Genomic DNA, 25457 nt, shown 5'->3' on the forward strand with positions numbered 1-25457 from the left:
TGACTGAACCAATGTCCACATTACATTGAGTGATCATCATAGTATGGCACCAAGAATAACAGGAGAATACTTATTATATCATATGCAGGAATACTCATTTATAATCCAATTATGTTGTCTATGGCCTAGATGTTTCCCCATAGTTCAGGAGCATTGATGGAAACTCTCCTACCTTTAATAAGTTACTTCCTTACCTGAGAGTCAAATGCCCAAGTTCAGTCCTGCTGGAGTCTAGGTTAATAGCATGTTGTCATATCCTGGGGCCTATATATTCCCAATTGTGCCATTTTCATTTATGATAAAGCAATTCAAAATATTATCATTATTTTCTCTTTGGTCTAAAGGAAAGTCCTTAGAATAGAAGCTGTAAATGTTGTACCGGAAGTTCTTTGTAGTTGGTGACTTTGCCACACAGTAGATGAAGTTCTCATAAATGTTGATGGAACAGTGACTTCTTGTTTATGGGTTTTCCCATAACTTGCTGCTGGATCAGCATATTCACAAATCATTGAGAATGTCCTTTTGGAACTAAAAGGACATCCCCTGCTACAAATCTGCTGGGAAAACAAAAGTTCTTCGAATCAGCGAGGGTTGTTTTTGAATCTCTCTCTCGTAGACGGTTTAGTTTGTTTTGCTTTTACATTTTTTTTCTTGATTTTTTCGTATCATTGCCAATTGCATGTGTTGTGTTAACTGGAACAAAATTCCTCAGTGAAGCTTATTTGGCAAATTATCTTATGTTCCCATAACTGCAGGGAGCAGGGTACATGGGTAAGAGAGGAAACCACCATACCTGCTCATATTTGCAGGGGAGAGTCAGTAAGAGAAGAATACAGGGAGGAAGCTATGTTTGGTCTGCAAGAAGAGTAGTAAGTAGGAACGACTGTACGTTACATGACCATATAAATAGTGATGGGCGAATTTATTCGGCAGGCATGAATTCAGGGCGAATTTGGGTGATTTGCGAAACGCCGGTTCGCAAAATTTTTGCCGTTTTACGAATTTCGCTGGAAATTCGCACATTTTTCGGCGAATTGAAACAACGCAAATTCGCCCATCACTACATATAAAGACAGGAATGACTTTATGCGGCCAAAGTCAAGAAAAGTAGCACAAGTCAGTAAGAGAACAGGGTGACTTTTGTGGGCGTATTTGAAGAAGAATGTTAAGAAAAGCAGGGCGAGTAGGTAAAGGAGGAAACTACATTATGTTCCCACACCTGCAGGGTATAGTCAAGTAGGGGGAGACGTGTTGCTTGAGGAGCTTCAGTTTGTCTTCCATTGGGGTTTGACTTTAAAATCTTCATAATTTTCATTGCCCATACATATGGCTAATGTACCACAGTACTAGTGCTCAATTCCCAACTCTCCTTCTCTCTCTCTCTCCACGCAGAGGGTCTACTCCAGTAATCCATGGTTGTGGGAAACCCAGGATTCCTCCTGGGCCAACTGGAGCTTCTAGCCCCCCGAGAGCCAGCCAACCAGAAAACAAGACTGATGTCCCCAGAGCGAAAGAGTGAGGAGGATTGTCGGTGTGAGCCCCCAGCAGAGGAAGCGGAAAGAGATTCGGTGTCCTCTGAGGGTGGACGTGTGACTGACAGTACCGATGAGGAGGAGACCAGCAGCACAGAGAGTGCACCTGCCCAGGTGAGTATCTTTGCAAGAGGAACCTTTTCCCCAAGGGGCCCCTTTGACCTGGGAATCTGTCCAGTGAAAATGCCCTTCTCTAAATCTTTCCACATTTTCATTTTAGCTGAAGCCCCTAGGCCACTCCTGTCATTTGTTCACATTTTATTTCCCAGCTGCCCCAAGTCATGTGACTTTTGCCTGCACTTTAGGAGAGAAATGCTTTCTGGCAGGCTGCTGTTTTTCCTTCTCAATGTAACTGAATGTGTCTCAGTGGGACATGGGTTTTTACTATTGAGTGTTGTTCTTAGATCTACCAGGCAGCTGTTATCTTGTGTTAGGGAGCTGCTATCTGGTTACCTTCCCATTGTTCTTTTGTTTGGCTGCTGGGGGGGAAGGGAGGGGGTGATATCACTCCAACTTGCAGTACAGCAGTAAAGAGTGATTGAAGTTTATCAGAGCACAAGTCACATGACTGGGGGCAGCTGGGAAATTGGCAATATGTCTAGCCCCATGTCAGATTTCAAAATTGAATATAAAAAAATCTGTTTGCTCTTTTGAGAAATGGTTTTCAGTGCAGAATTCTTCTGGAGCAGCACTATTAACTGATTCATTTTGAAAAATTTTTTTTCCCATGACAGTATCCCTTTAAAGCATATGTACAACTAAAAATAGGAGACTGAAGTGAAGTTACTCAATCATTGCTGGACATTCTACATTTATCTTATTCAGGAAGTGGAACGAGGGAAAACTGTACAATTTGAGACAGTACAAGAGTTAAAATGTTCACCATGTGAGACCACTGGGCTCCCAGATATGAGAAACAGTTGAACAGCACTTTGAGATAAATGTTATCACTCTGCCTGTATAAGGTGCTTATAGTCAGACAGGCCTGGGATAGAACAAGACCAACCGTAAATTTTATCTGAGCCTCACACTTCTGCTGACGTCTTTGAACTCTACAAGTGACAGGGTGATGATGGGTGAGAGAGCAATAATCTGGAACCAGAGGGCTTCTGGGGAAAACTATTTTGAGTATGTTGTATTATAGTAACCTTGTACTCTCCCCATGTTTTCTACAGAAACAGACTATCCTCCCTGATTGAGATTAAGGGATTCATTTCATATATATCTTTGTAATAGTTGTTTCAATGTGAAAAATTCGTGGGATAGGCCTGAGTCTAGAGCTGCCCCTATAAAAATACAAAATAATGTATTGTTGAAATACTCAGTGTGTACATAGCCTTGTAAGTTTTTGTAACAGAGTATCCAGAATTCTTAGAATAGACATGACATTGACGAAAACAGGGAAGTGCACAGCTTGTACACTATATACAGTATATTTATAGTAAACACTTCTTCATATCTCTTCCAACTTCTCCCTGTGCACTGGGTGTAAATGAAATCAAGATACACCAATAACCAATTAATGTCCATCTTCATAACCAGCATTTTCACATATAAATATAAGCCTTGGGCTGGTTTATATGGAAAATAAAGAGAAAAATGCACATAGAAAGTTAGGAATTTTCCCCTTTGTTCTTGTGTTCAAAGACAAACACTGGACTTCCTGATTTTGCAGTGGAGACAGAACCTTGTTCTTTTCTTTAAAAAAATACAGCAAGGTCCAAACAATATGGCTTTTATACCTGCTATCTCACATCCACACTCCCTTCCCAGAGACTATTATCCACTGTTACTATAGGCACCATCTCTCCCTACTATACCTGCTATCCCACAGTCACACTCCCTTCCCAGAGACTATTATCCACTGTTACTATAGGCACCATCTCTCCCTACGTATACCTGCTATCCCACAGTCACACTCCCTTCCAGAGACTATTATCCACTGTTACTATAGGCACCATCTCTCCCTACTATACCTGCTATCCACAGTCACACTCCCTTCCCAGAGACTATTATCCACTGTTACTATAGGCACCATCTCTCCCTACTATACCTGCTATCCCACAGTCACACTCCCTTCCAGAGACTATTATCCACTGTTACTATAGAGCACCATCTCTCCCTACTATACCTGCTATCCCACAGTCAACACTCCTTCCCAGAGACTATTATCCACTGTTACTATAGACACGCATCTCTCCCTACTATACCTGCTATCCCACAGTCACACTCCCTTTCCAGAGACTATTATCCACTGTTACTATAGGACACCATCTCTCCCTACTATACCTGCTATCCCACAGTCACACTCCCTTCCCAGAGACTATTATCCACTGTTACTATAGCACCATCTCTCCCTACTATACCTGCTATCCCACAGTCACACTCCCTTCCAGAGACTATTATCCACTGTTACTATAGGCACCATCTCTCCCTACTATACCTGCTATCCCACAGTCACACTCCCTTCCCAGAGACTATTATCCCATTGTTACTATAGGCACCATCTCTCCCTACTATACTGCTATCCCACAATCACACTCCCTTCCAGAGACTAATTATCCGCTGTTTACTATAGGCACCATCTCTCCCTACTATACCTGCTATCCCACATCACACTCCCTTCCCAGAGACTATTATCCCACTGTTACTATAGGCACCATCTCTCCCTACTATACCTGCTATCCCACAGTCACACTCCCTTCCCAGAGACTATTATCCCACTGTTACTATAGGCACCATCTCTCCCTACTATACCTGCTATCCCACAATCACACTCCCTTCCCAGAGACAATTATCCCACTGTTACTATAGGCACCATCTCTCCCTACTATACCTGCTATCCCACAGTCACACTCCCTTCCCAGAGACTATTATCCCACTGTTACTATAGCACCATCTCTCCCTACTATACCTGCTATCCCACAATCACACTCCCTTCCAAGAGACTATTATCCCACTGTTACTATAGACACCATCTCTCCCTACTATACCTGCTATCCCACAGTCACACTCCCTTCCCAGAGGACTATTATCCACTGTTACTATAGACATCATCTCTCCCTACTATACCTGCTATCCCACAGTCACACTCCCTTCCAGAGACTATTATCCCACTGTTACTATAGACATCATCTCTCCCTACTATACCTGCTATCCCACAGTCACACTCCCTTCCCAGAGACTATTATCCACTGTTACTATAGACATCATCTCTCCCTACTATACCTGCTATCCCACAGTCACACTCCCTTCCCAGAGACTATTATCCCATTGTTACTATAGACATCATCTCTCCCTACTATACCTGCTATCCCACAGTCACACTCCCTTCCCAGAGACTATTATCCCACTGTTACTATAGACACCATCTCTCCCTACTATACCTGCTATCCCACAGTCACACTCCCTTCCCAGAGACTTATCCCACTGTTACTATAGGCACCATCTCTCCCTACTATACCTGCTATCCCACAGTCACACTCCCTTCCCAGAGACTATTATCCCACTGTTACTATAGACACCATCTCTCCCTACTATACCTGTTATCCCACAGTCACACTCCCTTCCCAGAGACTATTATCCCACTGTTACTTTAGTCACCATCTCTCCCACTATAGGTGAATAAGATCTATAGTGAGTTACTGAGGTATCCCAATTGTTTCATACCTATAGCTGCTGCTCTGTAAGAAACCCATTTGTTCTAGACCCAGGGCATCCTTCTAAGCCTGCCCCCCCCCTAACAAAGCTCTGGTGATATGGCCAATTTTATAATTTCCCCAGCACAGCAGACATTCTAGGAAAGGGTGGGTGTAGAGACATAGAATGCCTTTATGAAGAGCTAATACAATGGTTTCACATGTCTTTGATTTCTTGCTTTTCTCCCCAGCAGGAGAAGGCCATTGGCAATGCAGTTCAGAGGTGCATGGAGACCGAGCAGCTGAAGGTCATGAACCATATTTCAAAGCTGGAACAGAGCCTGCGGGAGCTGCAGCTGCAGAGAAGGGAGCTGAACATAGAGGTAACATATAGGACAGGGGTGCACCCTCCTAGTCTCTTTGTTTCCGCAGTCCCAAATCTCTTACCTCACCAGAGCAAGCTGAGATGTATGTGATACTTGGCCATCACAATTATATTATTTTCATAAACAAAATGTACAGTTTTACTTACTGGAAAACTTGTGGGCTACTCCTGATCTAGTGGACATCTTACTGACCCAGCCATGAGGCCAAAACAACATCTATTTGACCAATATCTGTTTAGGGACTGATCATATAATAGCAACAAGGGCCCCATGGGTACACACTGGCCTTGGTAATAACACAAAAGGCCTTTCTACACCAGCAGCCAAGAATACTCTTGGGTATTACCTGGGTAGGCTGAAGCATTTCTCAGCAATAGCCATTTGGCATCATAAGTGTCACATTTTGAAGTCAAACCGATAGAAACCCCTAACCCCCTGTGTGTAGGGGTGTAACTATAGGAGGTACGGACTCCTGGATTGCAGGGGTTACAGGGGGGCCAGTCCTGGCCAGGCAAAGGGAGGTGAAGGGGGTTGCAAGTCTCCTGTAATTTTGTTAGGGTTGGGGGCAAAGTTATGGCCCTGTCTGTGTGGCATGGGCCTACAGGATGCTATGTAATAAAATTCAAAAAGGAAAAGGTGTGGGATCACTCCATGGTGCTAAAATACAATGGAAGTGCTACTGATCTGGCCAAATTAACTACAGACATAGAGAAAAAGAAGAAAAGTTGATCAATGCACATTCCCTGTTCCCCTGTCACATAAGTAATTTATGCAGATGCATGTATTTACAAAGACAGGGTTTTTTAGTATGTAATATAATTAAACTCTAGTAACAACCAATGAGATAGTTACTTTCAGTACAGCTTACGCCATACTTCAGTTCCACCCCAGCCATGCCCTGTTATGCTCAGACATGTCCTTGATTCCTCAGAACCCCCACCCAATTTCCTGGTAAGCTGTGTCACTTTCAGAGACCTGCTATTTGGGGCTAACTAATGATAACCACAGGCAGGTGTGGCCTACTATTGCATAACCCAATAATAGGCACCTTTACACCCTTCTGATGTTGTTTACTAACCACTAATAACAATAACAACAGCTAATAGCCAACGTGCCGTGTTCTAGTTCAACATTTACACTGGTCACTGCATTACTCTGTTTGGTGTAACCCCTTAAAGGAGAACTAAACCCTAAAAAGGCTAAAATGCCATATTTTATGTACTGAACTTATTGCACGAGGCTAAAGTGTCAGCTTGTCAATAGCAGCAATGATCCAGGACTTCAAACTTGTCACAGGGGGTCACCATCTTGGAAAGTGTCTGTGACACTCACATGCTCAGTGGGCTCTGATTGGCTGTTGAGAAGCTAAGCTTAGGGCTCGTCACTAATTATCCAGCAGAAAATGAGCTTCCCTGGCTGTAATATAAGCTGATGCTACAGGTTTGCTGATTATTCAATTCTGATGCTAATTGCACTGGTTTCTGTGCTGCCATGTAGTAATTATGTGTATTAATTACTAATCAGCCTTATATTGTGACATTTCTTTTCTATGTGTACTGTATATTGTGAGTGGGTCCCTAAGCTCAGTAAGTGACAGCAGCACAGAGCATGTGCAGTGAATCAGCAGAAAAGAAGATGGGGAGCTACTGGGGCATCTTTGGAGACACAGATCTTTACTGCTAAAGGGCTGTGGTTGCCTTGGGCTGGAACAGAAGCACAAAACATCATGTACAACATTTCTAGCTACTTCTTTAGTTAAGCGTTAGTTCTCCTTTAAGCATTATGATAGATGTCCATCACATTGTTGGAAATTCTAGTGCAAACATCAAGTGAATTAACCTCATTAATAATCACAGTTGATTCATTATAGATATCCTTAATGTCTGTTGTGCTACCCTTTCCCTCCCTGATTTACACATTCCTTCTCTCTCTGACATTGAACATTCCCTTCTCTTCACCATCCTCCTATGTTTTGGTTTCATTCCTGACAAGTCCTGTGCCATTATTCCTCCCCGTACAACGCGCGTTGCATCAGAGTCACCTCTGCATCCCGACTAACCTGTATTTCCAGACCCCACGCCCTGATTGCAGGAACGAAACTGCAGTTTGGCAAGGGGTGGGCCTGGGGAGATGACAGGTATTGAAACCAGTATTTAGCTCTTTTATATGAAGAATAGGTATTTACAGAATTCAGTTCTCCTGTGGCTGCTACATTTATATGTTTAAACGTAGGTATGCTTTTACAGAGGATATACGTCAAAAAATAACATTGAGGGGGGGGTATTTATTAAAGTTCGAATGGCAAAAACTCGAAAAATTCAAGTTTTTTTTCTATAAAATCTGAATGTTTAGTAGAAAAAAAAAATAGAATTTTTCTAAATTTATTATACCCTGAGGATGCAAAAAAGTCAGAATCTGAAAATCCGGCATCTCAGACCTGCTGAGGTTGCATATAAGTCAATGGGAGAGGTCCCTATCCTATTTGGGAGTTTCTGTGGTCTGGAAGTAGCCCAAAAATTGGACTTTTCAGGCACAAATCTGACTTTTCGGGCAAAAATCTGAAAAAATCTTTAAAAAGAAATCAAACGATATGGGAAAAAACCCTGAAAAAAAATCGTACTATTCAGATTTCCCTGATCCGATGTAATTGTCCAATTGAGAATTCTAGTTTGGCTGGAATTTTTTAATTTAATTGGTCATAAAAATTCAGATTTTCATTAATAAAGGAACAGTTTAGTCAAAAATAGTCAGTGACTATAAGGGGGGCCACATGGGACATAACTGATCAGTGAGTTTGCAATTGATCCTCAGCATTCAGCTCAGATTCAAAAGCAACAGTTATGACCCATGTGACCCTTCCTCAAGTCTCTGATTGGTTTCTGCCCGGTAACCAAAATAAATGAACGAAATAAACACAAATGATTTATAGATATACTATGGGGTATATTTATCAAAGAGTGAAGTTAGAGATCACCACAGTCCTCTAGAGTGAAAAAGTCCCAAAAAACACTGGCAACTTTTCCTTTTTTCAGGGTGATAGGCTGCAAAAGAGCGTAATTTTTTTGGGGTACCCGGCTTCCCCCCTACATTTCCTAACATATGGCACATAAACTATACACTGGGCTCATGTGTAGGGCAATATAACAACTTTATTTTATTTTATGAAGGTTTCCTGGGGTTGAGTAGTGTAATGTATTTGCTGCTACATATACGTCCATTCCAGTGTCGGACTGGCCCAGCGGGACACCGGGAAAAAACCCGGTGGGCCCCCGCCGGGCCAGGCCCCCTCCCCCGATGCTTGCAGCGCCGTGTGCGCATGCGTGCAGACGCAGCGTCGTGCGCGCATGCACACAGAGGGGGCCACCGCTGAAGGGCGCCGCAAGGCGTGTTCCAGCAGGGGGACGGGGGCCTGTAGTGGGGCCCTGGACTGGAGTCCCGGTGGGCCCCGGGCCTCCCAGTCCGACCCTGGTCCATTCAACTTTAACTTCCCGTCGTATGCAAATTAGCCAATGCTAGCGCAACTTCACCAGCGTTTGTCGCCCTGGACGCAACTTTGCATGTTGGCGAATTAGTGTTGTCTGAGCGAATGTTGCGCTTCCTGCGAAGCCGTCAATGGCGAATTTTCGCCGCTTAGTAAATTTGCCCCCTAGAGTGAAATTCCGCCACTTTCTATTCATTTCTATGGGATTTTTAAAAGAGTCTTTATCAACTGGTGAAAGTGAAATCATCCTTTGGTAAATACGCCTTTCAAAATCCCATAGAAATGAATGGAGAGTGGCGGAATTTCACTCTAGAGGACTATCACTCTTTGATAAATCTACCCCTATGTGTGCAGTACAATCAGCCCTTGCCTGTGTATTTGTCTTTATGTTACACAGTTCTATAAAATAGGGCCAGATAAACCCCATAAACCCCCGTGGGACACAAATGCTTCTCAGAAGTCTGGTCTGTAAAGAAGTGGGGACGGAGTTAATAATTGCGCTGCTTTGGCTTCTTTGTCACAATTCCAAGCAGCTTCAAGTAAACATGAATGAGGCCCCTGCCTTTATTTCTGGCTTCCTGACACCTAAAAGGCAAAGCAGTTTATTTTGCGGTTCCTTGTGTCATTACACACCCACAGTGTCCCCACCTTAGCTCAGGGCAGCTGCCAGAGATGTTTTATTCTCCAATGCTTTAACATAAACACGGCGATACATTTCCACTTGCAACTTATCCCAATGGCTTGTGTGCCAGCTCTTATAGTTATCCCTAGCCCTGTGCAAACTAGACACCCCACTCTACTCACATAACTAATCCCTAATATCTAACCCCTGATAGTGGCAGCTGTTCCTTAGAGCAGGGGTCCTCAACCAGTACCGGGCCGCGGACAGTCTTGAACTGGGCCGCTGGGCCTAGCGTCCAATCAAAGAAGTGCGCCGAACTGGATGCCAGCACCAGAATTGGATGACGACCCCTCCCCCTTCCTTGCAAAAAAAATTGGCCCTACATCAGTCCCCGGGCCAAAGAAGGTTGAGTCCCGCTGCCTTGGAGCAAGTGCGAGACGCTCCCCCGGTAGTTCCGCCCCTGCTCTAGTGGTACTTCCCTCCCTAACACCTGGCGAAGTTGCGCTCGGGCGAATGGACGTAACTACGCAAATTTTGCGGATTTTACTGAACGTTACCTCTTGCGCCAGGCTTGCCTTCGCCACCTCAGACCAGGCGAAGTGCAATAGAGTAGATAGGAGTTCCTCAAAATTTAGTTGAACATTTTTCCCCAAAAAAATGCTGGCGTCTTTTCCTTTTCTCAGGGTGATAGGCTGCAAAAGAGCGTAAATTCTTTTTCCGCTTCCCCCCTACATATACACTGGGCTCATGTGTAGGGCAATATAACAACTCTATTTTATTTTATTAAGGTTCCCTGGGCTTGTGTAGTGTAATGTATTTGCTGCAACATGTACGTCCATTGCAACTGGGTAAATAGATAGGCTGTGCAAAATAAAACATGTTTCCAATACAGTTAGTTAGGCAAAAATGTAATGTATAAAGGCTGGAGTGTCTGGATGTGTAACATAATAGCCAGAACACAACTTCCTGCTTTTTAGCTCTCTTGGTTTCCACTGATTGGTTACCAGGCACTGGCAGTAACTAATCAGAGACTTGAGGGGGGGCACATGGGTCATAACTGTTGCTTTTGAATCTGAGCTGAATGCTGAGGATCAATTGCAAACTCACTGAACAGTTATGTCCCATGTGGCCCCCCTTATAGTCACTGACTAACTCAGAGTTAGAGAGCTCAAAAGCAGGAAGTAGTGTTCTGGCTATTATGTTACACATCCAGTCACTCCAGCCTTTATACATTACATTTTTGGCTAACTAACTATTTTAGAAATATTTTTTATTTTGCACAGCCTGTCTATTTACCCAGTTTGTTTTGTCACACTGAACTGTTCCTTTAACTTCCCATCTTATGCAAATTAGGCAACGCTAGCGCAACTTCGCCACCGTTAGGTGCCCTGGACACAACTTCGGATTTTAGTGAATTAGCGTTGTCCTGGCGAATCTACTCCTAGTGAGGTGTTACGCTGTGAGCGAAGCCGACGCTGACAAATTTTAGGTGGTTAGTAAATTTGCCCCTTTGTCTCTATACTGAGTTATCCATGTAGAATTAGGATTCATCGGTTTCAACCGGACTCCTCCTTCCACTGAGGGATCAGCTGCTCTTGGGGCTTTGCGGCTGAAACAGGTGCACACAAAGTGGGTGTAGAGACAGTAAAACAATAGGGAAACTATACAAAACACAGCCCGTCGTGTGTGTGCAACTGTATATTCAGCCCTTGTCTACTTCATTTCCACCAGAGAACTGGGAACTCCTTCCCAAGGGAAAAGCCATGGAGTGAGAGCCGAGTGCAGGAGGTCAGTGCACAGTTGGATTAATGTCTTCCTATTGTTCTGCCCCAGAACTTAACCCCCAAGGAAATAATGTTTCTGTGTATAACAGAGCTTCTGTTTATCTATGTACACTCTTCACTTTGTTTGCCAAGAAGGCAGAGCTTCTGTAGCACCGATACATGGAATTGGCAGCTGGGCTGAGAATATGGGGCTTGTGGGATTGTTAGGAGGACATTGCTGGTATTGCTTTGACTGTAGTGTTTGTGCAGCTATTAGGAAGCTTCAGTACATTTGTGTCACTTAATAGGACAATAGACTAGAGCAGTGGTTTCCAACCAGAGGCTCATGAACAACATGTTGCTCCCCAACCCCTTTAGATGTTGCTCCCAGTGGCCTCAAAGCCGGGATTTATTTTTGAATTCTGGCTTGGAGGAAACTTTTGGTCGCATGAAAACCAGTTTTATGGCCAAACAGAGCCTCCTGTAGGCTTCCAATCTACAAAGGTGCTACCAAATAACCAACCATATCCTTTATTTTGCATCCCCAAGAACTGTTTTCATGCTTATGTTGCTCCCCAACTCTTTTTACATTTGAATGTGACTCATGGTTTAAAAAGATTGGGGACCCCTGGGCTAGAGTGTGGGGTGCAAGGAACCTGCTCTATGGCTGTAAGGACTTTGTACTAACCTTTTAGTAGGCGAGTAGGGAGTAGTAGGCTCTTGTACAGGCTGGGCATCACAGAGAGAAAATACTGCTAAATGATTGCCCCTGGCATTAATAAATACTTTTGCCCTGATCAAGGGTGGAAAATATAATTTATTAAAGATATTCAAGCTCCAGCAGTTGTTCAACTGTCCCTAGAGGTGCTAGAATTACACAAATTATACTTTGTCCTTTGTAGCTGAAGATACATTTTTGCACCAAGGGCCCCTCTGGTGTTGGAGGACCAGAGACTATTGCCTTGGCCTTTGCCAAATAAATAGACAGGAGAAATATGGCACTTAGAACTCTGGCAGAGCCACCGTTTGTAGGCCAATAAATAAAATGAATGATTGTAGCAACAGAGTGAGTGTGTATGTGAGTGTATGTAACAATATTGCACATTCAAATAGGAGGGAATTTTATAACACTCACTAGAGTCTCCATCCCCGATGATGTAGAGCAGGGGTCCCCAACCTTTTTTTACCCATGAGCCACATTCAAATGTAAAAAGAGTTGGGGAGCAAGCAAGTCCCTGGTGGGCACCACTCTTTGGGACTGTGATTGGCTATTTTATAGCCTGTATGTGAACTGACAGCCTACAGGAGACTCTGTTTGGCAGTACACCTGTTTTTTTTTGCAACAAAAACGTGACAAGCCTGGAATTCCAAAACAAGCACCTGCTTTGAGGCCACTGGGAGCAACATCCATGGGTTGGGTAATCAACATGTTACTCATGAGCTACTGGTTGGGGATCACTGATGTAGAGGAATACGATTTTATTGACATTGATTTCTTGCTTGTGATTTGGTGGTTCCTTGAGGAAGTAATCTCTTTGTAACCTTGGCTGTCAATCTCTTTTGTTTCTCATGTAGGTGGAGATGGAGGTGGCCCTGCTGGAAGGGGAGCTGAGGACAGTGAGGAAGGAAATGGAAAAAGAGGAGGATTTAATAAAATCTTTGCATGAGAAGCTGAGAGAGACGGAAAGGAAATGGCAGGAGGAGAAAGACAAGGTGATAAGCGAATCCACCTATTAAACTTAATAAACAACTTGTCTTGTCATCAACTGCTAATTCACAGAATCGTTTGCACCTGCTCATTTTGTTAACACAGACCTAATGAAGGCTTGGCAAATATCAAAGAGCCCCGGCACACCCCATGTAGCGCCTGCTCATTAGACATTGCTTGTATTAGACTTTACATTATAGACTCTTTGTGTTTTGTGTGAATTCATCATAAAAGTCCCTTAGACATCACATAACATCACATATCAGTGAAACCTTAGTTCTTCTGGTGCTTCAGGTGCAAAAAGGTCCATCAGAAATGCTGATACTAACATAGATATCTGATGAATACATAACATGTGCCTAATAGGCTTAACCAATGGCTCCTGGAGATGATCTGACGCTAGGCTTGTATTGCTCCTTTAGGATAAGCTCAAACTTTGGGAAGAGAAGAAGAAAATAAAATATCTGGAGCAGAAGATCAGTGAGGTCAAGACCCAACTTGAGAAGCAACCAGAGAGCTTGCGGGAGCAGCAAAGAAAGAAAATACAAGAGGTGAGTAGGGACAGCAGCCATTCAATACAGTTCAGTACAACAGCCAGTTATCACCTCCGTATATTAATGTTCTCACGCCAACATCAGAAGGTGTTAATAATCTGGGCTATTTTTATAGAAGCATGCAATTATAAAGTTCCCAAATGGGCAGGCTTTCATTGTACAGCCTTCTCTACTAGATGACGGAAATGATGGAGGCTGCCGTGAAATCCTTTGAAGACTTGGAGTTCCAGCAATTGGAGAGTGAGAGCAGCAGGGACGAGGAGAGGGAAGCATCTTACAGACAGATCTCCCAGGAGTTATCCAAACATCAGAATGAGCTCAACAGGAGGAAGGTGAGAAGGCAGCATGGATGTATTGCAGCTCATACAATGACTGGAGTCAAATGCATTACATTATCACTTTACCACTTATGTCTTACCTTGTTCTGTATAAAACACATTCTAGCATCCGACCTGCATAAGTAAAGGGTGAGATAGAGTCATCTATCCTGGGGTGTGTGAACATAGAAAGACCTGTCATTACTGCAGTGTTGTTGCATGACAAGATCCATGACTATATATTAAACATACATATTATTATTCTCTAGGACAAGGTGCTGCGTTTTGAGGAACAGATAAGGGGAGCGGAGGACCAGGCACAGGTGGAAAGGCAGCAGCTCAGTGAGGAAACGAATCAAGTCTTCCAGTCTCTCAATCAGGTAACCCAACAGCAATGTGACTGTAACATGGGAGTTATTGGGAATAACGGCAAACCCAACTCTTGACTCTATATATAGACTTAAGCATTTAATGTAGAGAAATTAGGTATGCTATGGGCTGGGCAGTCACTTTGTGCTGTATATGAATATGATAATGATTATGCTAGTGTTTGTCATAGGGGAATTTTTTCTATTTACATGAATGGCCGGTAGGAAAGGGTATCTTGGTTGCATCTTGAGAAGGTCATGAGTGTAAATCTATGTTTCTGCTTAAGGAGAAGGATCAACTCCAGTCGCTAAATGCTCTCTCTGGGAAGGACCAGGAACAGAATGAAAAGTCACAAAGCACCACCAGAAAAGTAAGTACCCCATAACCTCATTTACTTGTAGCCTTTTCTGACACCTAGTGGCTATCATGCTAACTACAACTGATTTTGTAAGCCACATGAATAGAAAGTACCGGTATATCTCTCGTCTCCATACAAGTACTATACTGTATATACATCTACATCCCATGCCCCACATGCATGTCCTGCCCTCAATTCCACCTCTCTGTCCTATGACCTATAGTCTCTCTGCTACTGTTGTGTAATAATAACTCTTATGCCTAATTCTTGCTGTAATTTCACAAGTGAAAAACCCACCTTCTTTTTACAATTAAACAATGAACGTTTTTAATAATGTGGGGATTAGCAGGCGAGGGATGCTCATTGTACGGAGGAAAACCATTGGATTGTGTTGTGACTCACAATGGAATTATTTGGGAGCGGAACCTTTTGCAGAAGGGAAGGCAGTCAGCTGTTGAGGCAACTCTTATGTAATAAACAACTCCTGCCCCAGGCACGTTTGTTAGAACTGGAACCAGAGCTTTGTGATATATTTGGCCAAGTTCCTTTCATCTCTTAATCCTGGAACAACTGTAGTTCATGTACTATAATCATTTTTTATTGGTCATTCACTGAATTGCATCATTGACCACACATGTGATGCAGTTGAGGTTTTGGTAATTGTCATCTCCATGCCATTATTTTTCCCATGACCTTATTTTACTTTCTTCTAGGCCCTTCAAAGAACCAACAGCTTTCCCAAAAGAAGAGCGAGTGCTCCATTTGTCCGTCCTACTGACCGTCCACTTTCTCTCCATGGCAACAGTGAGTTATTATGAGCACGCTCAATGAACAAAAAAAAAAACTCCCTAGTCAATTTGATTTTTCTCTTGTGTCTCTAAAGTTGAATCCTTTCTTCTTGAAATCAATGCAGCACATGGAATCTCTGTGCCGAGAGTGTCTTGAAACACAGAATGAATGTAAACAGACTTATAATAGGAGCACTAATGTGTCTGAGAGATGCTGGGGCTCATATTCTAATCTAACAGCTGTCTCAGTGCAGAAACCCATAGCAATCAACCTGTGTCCTATATTCACGGTTGGTCTTATCAAATACAGCGCCCAATTAGGACTATTTCCGTGAAACCCACTAGATTTGGTCTTGATGGTTGGCAGAGCTCTGGATGGATCTGTCTCCTGAATTCTGCTGCCTCATAACTTCATTCTCTTGTGCCATCACTCCCAGCACTTAATGGCACAATCTGGCCCCAAATATTTTATGGCACCCTGTGGCCCCCAAACATTTCAAATCACAAACCCCTTTACAGACTTTAACATGAGTGATCCCCAAGCCTTTTGTTTCTCGGCGGCTGTATAATATAAGACGTGACATCACAATATCACCTTGTGTAACTATGACGACTGCAGAGGTGGGCAGCTGGGTGGTGTGCCGCTGTGCAGGGCCCCCATGGGTGCAGGGCCCAATAGGTTCAGTCAACCTTAAGCTGGCACTAACCCCATGCTTCTCCACCTTACGCATTTCCTACCCTCCGGTGATCACCTATGAGTAAGTGCCAGAGGGTACGAAACGCGTAAGGTGAAGAAGCTTGGGGTCAGTATGCTGAAATGTTTTTAATATACATTTTTGGATAAATTGGAATTTTTATAATTGTGAATCTTGAGTTATGGGATTTTTTTTTTTTAAATACTTGTGAAACATTTCCCGTTAACTTTGCTCCTTTGACTGACCTTGGATTACCCCAACTATCAGGATTGTTAAACTGGCACTGCCTATATTTATAATTACAATTATGAATGAAAACCCAAAGAAATAGCTCAGTGATTATTAAACGCTACTTAAATCCACTGACGATTCAATGTGTTTCCTTCCAGCCTGTTTGGAAAGTGCGGGGCTTGCTCTGCATTTGGCCGTGTCCTCCCACAATACAGGTGGCCAGATTGCACTAGCCATAAGCCCCAATCTGCAGATCACACAAGGCGACGACAGAAATGGATCCAACAGGGAGAAAATTCCAAATGACATCTCCACACTGCAGCTGAGCTACGGGTAATTATGGGTTAAAGGAGCTGCCTTCTTATTGCCCCCTTAACAACCAGACATTTCTAATAATGTCATGATGGATGAATAGGAGAGGGCTGAACTGAAAAAAAGGGGAATAGTTCAAAATAAAGTGAGACAGAAAATGAAAAACAGCTGCAAAGTTGCTTCGATTATATTCATGGGTCACTTCCCCTTTAACTGGCTACACAATATAACGAGATTATGCTCTTGTCCACTTATACGAGGAAACTGTGATTATTTTTTATTCATTGATTTTATTTTATTTTTCCAGACCATTGCCCAAAATAGCAGAAATAGAACGTCAGTTGCGCGAGGCCTTGGCGGAGAAAGAGCGACTACTGAAGGCTCGGGTGAGCAAAGATCTAAGGCTTCCCATGCCAAATATATATCCTATAAGGCAGGAATGGAAAGCCTCTATATGCTTTTTACAGCTGGCAGAGGATTCTGGGAGCTTTCACAAGCTGGGTGATTTAAATGGGTTGTCCACCTTTAAATTAACTTTTAAAGGCCTTATTTATGAACATCTGAACTTTTTAATTTAATTAAAAAACGTCAGACCAAACTAGATTGGAGCTTATTTATTATATAAAAAAAAAACACGATTTAATCGGATCCGAGACAAACCCCAAAAAATCAAATGAAAATCCAAATCGTACGTTTTTTTCGGTCTTTTTCCAGAAAAGTAAAAATTTTTCAGATTTTTGCCAAAATAGTCGAATTTTCGGGCTAATTCAGCACAGACCACATAAAATTCCAAATAGGAAAGGGACATCTCCCATTGGCTTATATACTGTACAACCTCGGCAGGTCTGAGATGATGGATTTCCAGATTCTGACTTTTTCCATCCTCATGGTATAATAAATCTCGAAATAATTCCAAGTTTTTCCAAAAAAAACCTCACATTTTTCAAGTTTTTTGGCATTCGGAATAAATAACCCCCTAAATTTGACATAGAAAATGACGTTCTGAGACAATGTTCAATTGGTCTCTCTTTTTTTTTTGTAGTTTTTCCAGCTATTTAGTTTTTCATTCAGCAGCTCTCAGTTTGGCACATCTGCATCTATCTGGTTGCTATGGTCTTGTATTACTTAGCAACAAAGCAGTGGTTTTAATCAGAGACTGAAATAGGAATAGAAGCTAAGGAATAAAATGTGATAATAACCAATAACTAAGACCAATTGCAACGTTGCTAGTAACAAGATGTTCTATAAAATACTAAAATTTAACTTAACAGTGAAACACCCCTGTTAACTGTATTGGGATCTTATTTCAGCAATACCTGCCAGTTGTCTCACAGATTAAATAAAATCTCCCAAATGGGGAGTTAAAAAAAACTGCAGATATAAGGATCAATCATATTCAAGGGGAATTCTGCCCTATTCCGGGAAAGCTCCGGCTTTACACTAAATACAGGTTTTTCCCCAATGCTTCTCTTTTATTCCTGCCTTCTGGCAGGTCACATGATGGTTACACTTAGGCTTCTCCTTTTTGGGGAAGGTTGGGTGCTTGTTCCTCTCTCTCAGACTGGAATGCAGGATCCTTACTGTGCAGATGGGGGGTATAACTATATCATATTGCTGTAAGTATACCCTGATCTCTCAGCTCTAGGACATGGCATCATATATTTTTTTTTATCTCTTTTGTTCCCTGTCTCTAGAGATTAGCTTGGCTTTCGATTGCAAACACAGACAGTCCCTGCTTCTCTCTCAATGCCACATTTCTGTTATTCAGCACCCGGACCCTGTGTGTACATCAAGGCTTTGAGCCTCAAGCTTATACATTGCTTAGTCCTTCTGTGTCTGATCACAATGTATGCACAGAATTTGGAGTTTTTTTTGTTAAAGGAGAAGGAGAGTCCATTTGTATTTGGGGGTGCCAAAAGTGGTCGCACTTAATTACCTGACACCCTGGTCCGGTGCTCAAAATGCCCAGCGATCCTCTTCCGGCTTCTTCTTACTTCTCGTGGCTGCACAAGCGCAGTAAAGCTTAAAGCTGAACCTAAACGAAAAAGCCAACAATTTAGTTCTACTGCGCATGCGTCTGCCCCCCGGGAAATTTGAAGAAAGAAAAAGCCGGAAGAGGAACGCTCCGTGGTGCTCTCTGGAATAACCCTGGACTGGTGCAGTTTTCACTGGCTGAGATGCCAGGTAAGTTAATGCGATCATTTGCAGGTGCCTAACTTTTGGCACCCCAAGTAAAAATCACTTTCCTTCTCCTTGGAAATTCACCTGTGCTCTTTAGTCCTCATGCACGGCACATTCTATTTCTGTAGTCAGTAGTTATACAAGTGAATCTCTGACTTGATTTAATGCAAGGGCCATCAAACACAGTAATAGTATCCAGTATGTACCTCGTGCCCAGACAGGGAAATACAAAGTGTGTCCAATGTTTATCTAGTTAGCACTGACTGCAGGGGTGTAACTACAGAGGAAGCAGACCCTGAGGCTGCAGGGGGGATAGGAGGTATAGGGACCCTATGAGGCCCTAATTAATGAACATTTTAAATATATACTGGTAATACAGGACAATGTCTAGATATGTTGAAGGTCCTAAAAAAATTAGCTGTGGGGCCTGGTAACTAGAGTAGCCACCTTTTTGGCCCATGCTATCCGGGCAGGGGGAGGGCTGTGACACGGCGGGGGCGGGACAGTAACATTATAGGGGTGGGACCATGACATCAGGGGCAGGGCTATGACACAGCAATCGCCAATTGGCCTGAGCAGAGCTTTCTCAAGTCTCACACTGGGAGATTGAGCAAAGGGCTGAACTGACTATAGATCTGTAGACCACAGTTGCACGTCCTTGTGTATTACCATGAATCTGTACATGTACTTATAGAATATGCATCTTGTCTATGAACTATCCCAAAAAATTGCAACCCCACTATTTCCCCTTAGGAGGAGAAGAGAGCTGCTAAAGAGATGACCCGGCGCTCAGAATCAAGTCAGAACCAGGTGAAGACCGAAGAACCAGCACCAGTCACAGAGAAACCAGTCCTGCCAGAGACCAAAGGAGAACCTGTAAGTGTGTCATATTCTGGGAATCTATTCTTTTCTACAGAGATTAGAGATGTCTTAAGGATGTTCTAAATAGGGGCAGCTTCTCCAGGTCCTGCCTATTCTGAGCCTTAAAGGGGACCCGTCACCCAAAAAAATTATTTCAAATCCTATTTTATCATGTTAGTCAAGCAAAATGAACTTTAATTACACTGTATAAATTATTTGAATCTTGTTTTCATCAGTCTGGGAAGTCATAATTATAGCAAGCAGGCAGCAGCCATTTTGTGGACACTGTTATTAAGACAAGCCTTGTATCATCTCAGAATCTTGTTTGTGCACCAGAATGGGGGACCTGATGTCCAACCCCATGCACTGGTTACACAATTAAACGGTTAAGAGAACTGGGGGAATGTAGGGAGAGCAGTGACACCTAGGAAGTGCCTAATGGAAAGTGAAGTAATTGCTTGCCCCGCCTCTATGCCTAGGCATAGAGGAGGGGCAGGCAATATTTGATAGACAGCTGATATTTTTAAATGAGTTTACAACAGCTATGAACGCTTTAATAAAAAAAAGAAATTGGATTTCATATTTAATTTGAAAAGGACTTTTATTATACAGATTTTTATGTCTGGGTGACGGGTCCACTTTAAAGGAGAAGAACAGATGCCAATAGATAAACATAATAGTGCAAGCTAGAACTTTATATTTGTTCTGCAGAATACTTTACCGTAAACAGCTCTAGAAGCTCTCTCTGTTTGTTTAGGATAGTAGCTGACATATTAGCTTGGTGTGACATCACTTCCTGCCTGAGTCTCCCCCTACTCACTCAGAGCTCTGGGATTACAGCAGGGAGGGGAAGAGGAGAGGAGCAAACTGAGCATGCTCACGCCCGGGGCAAGAAGGTTTAAGCTGAAAACAGGAAGTCTGATACAGAAGCCCATGAGTACACAATAGAAGGAAAGAAATGTGCTGTTTCTTTTAACAGAGGACTCAGAGCAGCATTACTTTGAGGGTTTACTGGTGTATTTATAGCATTTCCGTTGTTGATGTTAAGTTGTAAGTCAACAAATAATGAAGGGCCATAGATTCTATAGTCCTACCTTATACCATAAAAATATTGGAGCCCCTACAACGTCAGAGCCCTACAGACAATAGGCATCCCAGTTCACTTAGCTAACTATAATAATGTTTCCAAAAACACATATGAAGGCCTTTTCATTTTTACTGAACCATGTGGCTGTAGGGGAAGCAGCACTTTTGAGTTGTATAATAGGAGTGGATGTGTTATTCTATTTTCAGGAGAAGGTTCTCTCTGTCCTGCACTCCACAACACCCTTAGACCTGCGATCGCACTTGGAGGCCTCAGGCCACAGCGTAGAAACCTGCTCCCATGTCAGGGTCAATGCCATGTGCTGTAAGGGTTATCTGGTGAAGATGGGCGGCCGGATAAAGACATGGCGGAAACGTTGGTTTGTGTTTGACAGACAAAAGAGAAGGCTGGCCTATTACACAGGTACCTGACTGTCACATTTCCTTTGCTGTCATTCCTCACCAACACTCTCACATTACAGGTTTCTATATGGATTCTTTGCTGAAAAACATGTGTCCTTTCCATACAGATAAAGATGAACAGAAGCTGAAGGGTGTGATATATTTCCAGGCTATTGAAGAAGTGTATTATGATCACCTACGGAGCGCTTTTAAGGTAAGTTGTTGGCTGTGGGCCAATCAAGAAGGGCGACTTGGTGTTTTGAACAGTGGATGAGCTGGAACCAATACAGCCCTATCCAAAAATATCCAGAAAAGCTCAACTTCTTTACTGGACCCAATCAGAGAAATAAAAAACAGATCAGAAAAAACAGGTCTTTGAAATAGGGGGCTGGCAAAGTAATGATTTTAGCATCCCACCTATTAGTATCTATGTCTGCTGGAAGACCAGGCTCTATTGACTCTGAGGAACCCTGAAGCTACAACCACCATCGACCTGGCAATAGCTCCATGGTTCCGACAGTGCGTGTCAATAAGTGCACCAGACTAGTCACCAGAAAATCGGATGCAACCCCCACTCTGAAAATGTACTTTTCACACTGCACGTGACTAAATCTAGATCTAAATGACCCCCTAAAGTCTTTGTTTTAGGTCATGCAACTATACAGCCCAACTATACTATCCAGCCCAAGGCAACCACAGCCCTTTAGCAGTAAAGATCTGTGTCTCCAAAGATGCCCCAGTAGCTCCCCATCTTCTTTTCTGCTGATTCACTGCACATGCTCTGTGCTGCTGTCACTTACTGAGCTTAGGGAGCCACTCACAATATACAGTACACATAGAATAGAAATGTCACAATATAAGGCTGATTAGTAATTAATACACATAATTACTACATGGCAGCACAGAAACCAGTGCAATTAGCATCAGAATTTAATAATCAGCAAAGCTGTAGCATCAGCTTATATTGCAGCCAGGGAAGCTCATTTTCTGCTGGATAATTAGTGACGAGCCCTAAGCTTAGCTTCTCAACAGCCAATCAGAGCCCACTGAGCATGTGACACTTTCCAAGATGGTGATCCCCTCTGACAAGTTTGAAGTCCTGCTGGTGCAATAAGTTCAGTATATAAATATGGCAATTTTAGCCACATTCATTTTTAGAGTTTAGTTCTCCTTTAAGGGGATTTAGGGATTGCAAAACCATTTAAAAATGTGTTAGTATACATAAACTCTTAGGAAGTGAAAGCTTAAAGAAAACCAAAACTCCATTTTTTATTATATTTTATTTTGGTTTTTCCAGAGTCCGCATCCAAAGCTGACATTCTGCTTGAAAACGTTTGAACGCCTGTTCTGCATGGTAGCGCCTACACCAGAGGCCTTGAGGATCTGGATGGACGTCATGGTCACTGCTGCCGAGGAAAACTCTCGATACTAAGAGCAAGTGGTCTATGAGCCTGTGCCAAGGGGCTCTCGAGTGTTTAAGAGAAAGGAAGAAAGTGACAATACGAGAAGGAGGAAATGTTGGGGAATCACAAAAAAAAAAGAGATGTGGTTTCAGGAAGAGATGGGTTTGCAGAAGTGAAGTGCTGGGGAGGCCTGGTTGGATATTACATAAACCACATACTGACTGAGCTGTTATTAAAGAAGAGACAACATTGATATGCGGTACATTCTCAAATTGTCCCATGAACTGGTGTTTGCTCTACATATAAATAGACAATACAACACTCTTCTTTAAACATGTGCCAGTGTATAATGTAAATAAGTTGGAAATAAGATGACCTTTGGTTTATTTTTGAACGAGTTGAAAAAACGAAGACCTGCAACTATCGAACGGAAGATGATGGCAAAGCTGGTAACATTTTTAGTTACTGAAACACTCAGGAAATACTAACAGAATTGTGAATGAATGACCCGATGGTGTGAAATGCTCATAAATAAATAAGACTGCAGAGTGATCACTATAATGTGCTGGTGAGGAAGAAACTACAAATGGAGGCTGGCCCGGTCAGTGTACGTTAACCCATCCTCAACCTGCTAATACTGTGCTTACTGATGGACTTTGCTAAACCACAAGACCCAAGGCAACTTGGACAGCTGGATGTACTAAGTTACAAACACTTGTGTAGCAATATGCCAAAGACATGTTTGAACTGGAGGACCATAGACGCTTCCCATCTGTTTGTATTCTTTGCAGGACTCTCTCATGTTTCACTGCAGATGAAAGATGACATACTGTAATTAAAGTTATAGTGATAGAGGCCAAGGAACTATTGTCTATCATCTGAGACAAAGAGAATTTCATGTTGAGCTCTTTTTATAATGTATTGTAGATCACACATTGATGCCATGGTCCATGCTCTCAACTGATTCGTTTGCCCGTGGTTTACTACTAAAACCAAAACCATTGCATTTTGTGATCAAGATATGGGATGTAGCAGCTCTTTGACTGAGACCTGTGTTTATACCAAGTTCTGATCCTTTGAGAGTTGGTCATCAGATCAATGTTTTACTTGTTTTTTGAACATTTCTATTTTTCAAGCTTAAATTTCTAAATCTTGGAAGATTGAAAAGGAAACTAAAAGGTCGCCTATTCCTAAGGTGGTGCAGAGGTTCTCAAAGCTGTCCTCTTGGAGGAGTCAGTAGCTCATTCACGTGTGATAATTGGTTAACATGGAGAAAAAATGTCCTACTGGTTGTCCAAAAGGCCTGGTGTGACAGCCAATCAATTGGTGGAATTATTTGGAGGGAGGAAAAGAAGCTCACTTTGGCTCATGTTTTATTACTGTGTGTTTCATGGTGTAGACCTTGGTGCCACTGCTGTACAATTCTTAGATTTGTATATATGCTTACTCTGTACTGGATCAAGCTTCTCTGTTATGAACACAACATTGTATTTTATTTATTATATATAAATAAACATATATGGTATATTTTTTGGTGAGATCAAGCTATTGTGTTGCTAATAAATGTGTTACACAATCTAGTGCAATTTATAACTACAAACCACTGTGACATTCAGGGCCGGATTTACTTAGCAAGTGCCCCTAGGCCCACTGCCAATGATCGCCCTTGTCTAGGGTTGCCACCTTTTTTTAAAAAAAAAAATTACCGGCCAGTGGTGGGGGCGGGAACTAAAGGGGCAGACCGTTACGCAAAAAGGGGTGGAGCCACAGAGGGTTGTGCCGCAAAAGGGATGGGGCCACGTCGCCAGAAGCCTAAGAAAATGTAAGTTTTCACCGGAGGGCAAGGGCTCTTGTTAAGGGTATTACAAATTACCGGCAGCTACATTGCCGGTAAATTTGTAATACCGGCCCTGGCAGGTGTTTTACCGACTAGGCCAATAAAATGCCGGCGGGTGACAACCCTACCCCTGTCCCCTCCCCTTTATTTGTGCAATAGGATTGGCGTTTGGGAAATTAAAAAAATTATTGTATCTCCTGCGCATTCCCAGTGTTTTTGAACTAATGTGGATGTGGTTGGGCAGCATGCCGCCCCCCTAAAAATCCTGCCACCCTAGGCCCGGCCTTGGTGCCAGTACAGTACGTGCCAGTACAGTAAACTAAATAAGTATGTGAGAGGGTTGCATCACTACATGTCAATACATGTCTATTGCTAACACCTTCACAGGCAGCAATATAGACCAAGTGGCAGATTATTTCACTAATGTGCCCAAATATTACTGCTACGGCTACGCGATTCCTGATTGCACTTTACTGGTGTAAATTTGAAAACGGGCTGCAATTGGCCCCCGGGCCTGACTTTGGACATGCCTGCTCTAACCAGTTTAGTTATACTTAGTCTCTGCACTCTCTCCAGCTCATTTATATCCCTCTTAAGGACTGGAGTCCAAAACTGCCCCCATACTCCAGATGAGGCCTCACCAGGGACCTATAAAGAAGCATAATTATGTTTTCATCCCTTTTTCTCAATTTAGTTTATGCCCTTTTTTATGTGAGCTTAGCTTTAGTTGCCACAAAATGGGTTCTGGGTAGAAAATCCTTGAAAAAATTCCCTGACCATGCAGGTAGTCTGCCGGTAACCCACCTGGCTTTCTGGCTGAATGCATGGCAGAGTGATGTGACTTCCGTTCTACGATTAAGTCAGATCTGGCTTTGTTTGTCCCGGGTCTGAAGGTAAATTTGACTTATAGGGTTGGGAAGTGGCTCTCGGTAGGGG

The 25457-nt window shown here is 42.7% G+C and overlaps 1 protein-coding gene across 7 annotated transcripts in view; it reads left to right on the forward strand.

Annotated features, from left to right (window-relative positions):
* phldb3.S (pleckstrin homology-like domain, family B, member 3 S homeolog) overlaps nt 1–24211 on the forward strand; it is a 38401-nt gene extending 14190 nt beyond the window's left edge. For 4 of the 7 annotated variants that reach the window (XM_041571671.1, XM_041571673.1, XM_041571672.1 and 1 more), the window contains 15 exons: nt 1393–1646; nt 5422–5553; nt 11391–11447; nt 12998–13135; nt 13553–13681; nt 13861–14016; nt 14271–14381; nt 14657–14740; nt 15442–15532; nt 16601–16775; nt 17062–17140; nt 19689–19811; nt 21090–21303; nt 21410–21495; nt 22579–24211. In XM_041571671.1, the coding sequence (XP_041427605.1) occupies nt 1413–1646; nt 5422–5553; nt 11391–11447; nt 12998–13135; nt 13553–13681; nt 13861–14016; nt 14271–14381; nt 14657–14740; nt 15442–15532; nt 16601–16775; nt 17062–17140; nt 19689–19811; nt 21090–21303; nt 21410–21495; nt 22579–22713 (1944 nt within the window). In that variant the 5' untranslated portion in view covers nt 1393–1412 and the 3' untranslated portion in view covers nt 22714–24211. Of the gene's footprint in view, nt 1–609; nt 870–1392; nt 1647–5421; nt 5554–11390; nt 11448–12997; nt 13136–13552; nt 13682–13860; nt 14017–14270; nt 14382–14656; nt 14741–15441; nt 15533–16600; nt 16776–17061; nt 17141–19688; nt 19812–21089; nt 21304–21409; nt 21496–22578 lie in introns of those variants that run through there. The other 3 variants (XM_018241710.2, XM_018241711.2, XM_018241712.2) reach the window with 3 other exon arrangements.
* The last annotated feature ends 1246 nt before the right edge of the window (nt 24212–25457 follow it).

The sequence above is a fragment of the Xenopus laevis genome, chromosome 7S (genome assembly GCF_017654675.1).
Source record: "Xenopus laevis strain J_2021 chromosome 7S, Xenopus_laevis_v10.1, whole genome shotgun sequence".
Taxonomy (NCBI): Eukaryota; Metazoa; Chordata; class Amphibia; order Anura; family Pipidae; genus Xenopus; species Xenopus laevis.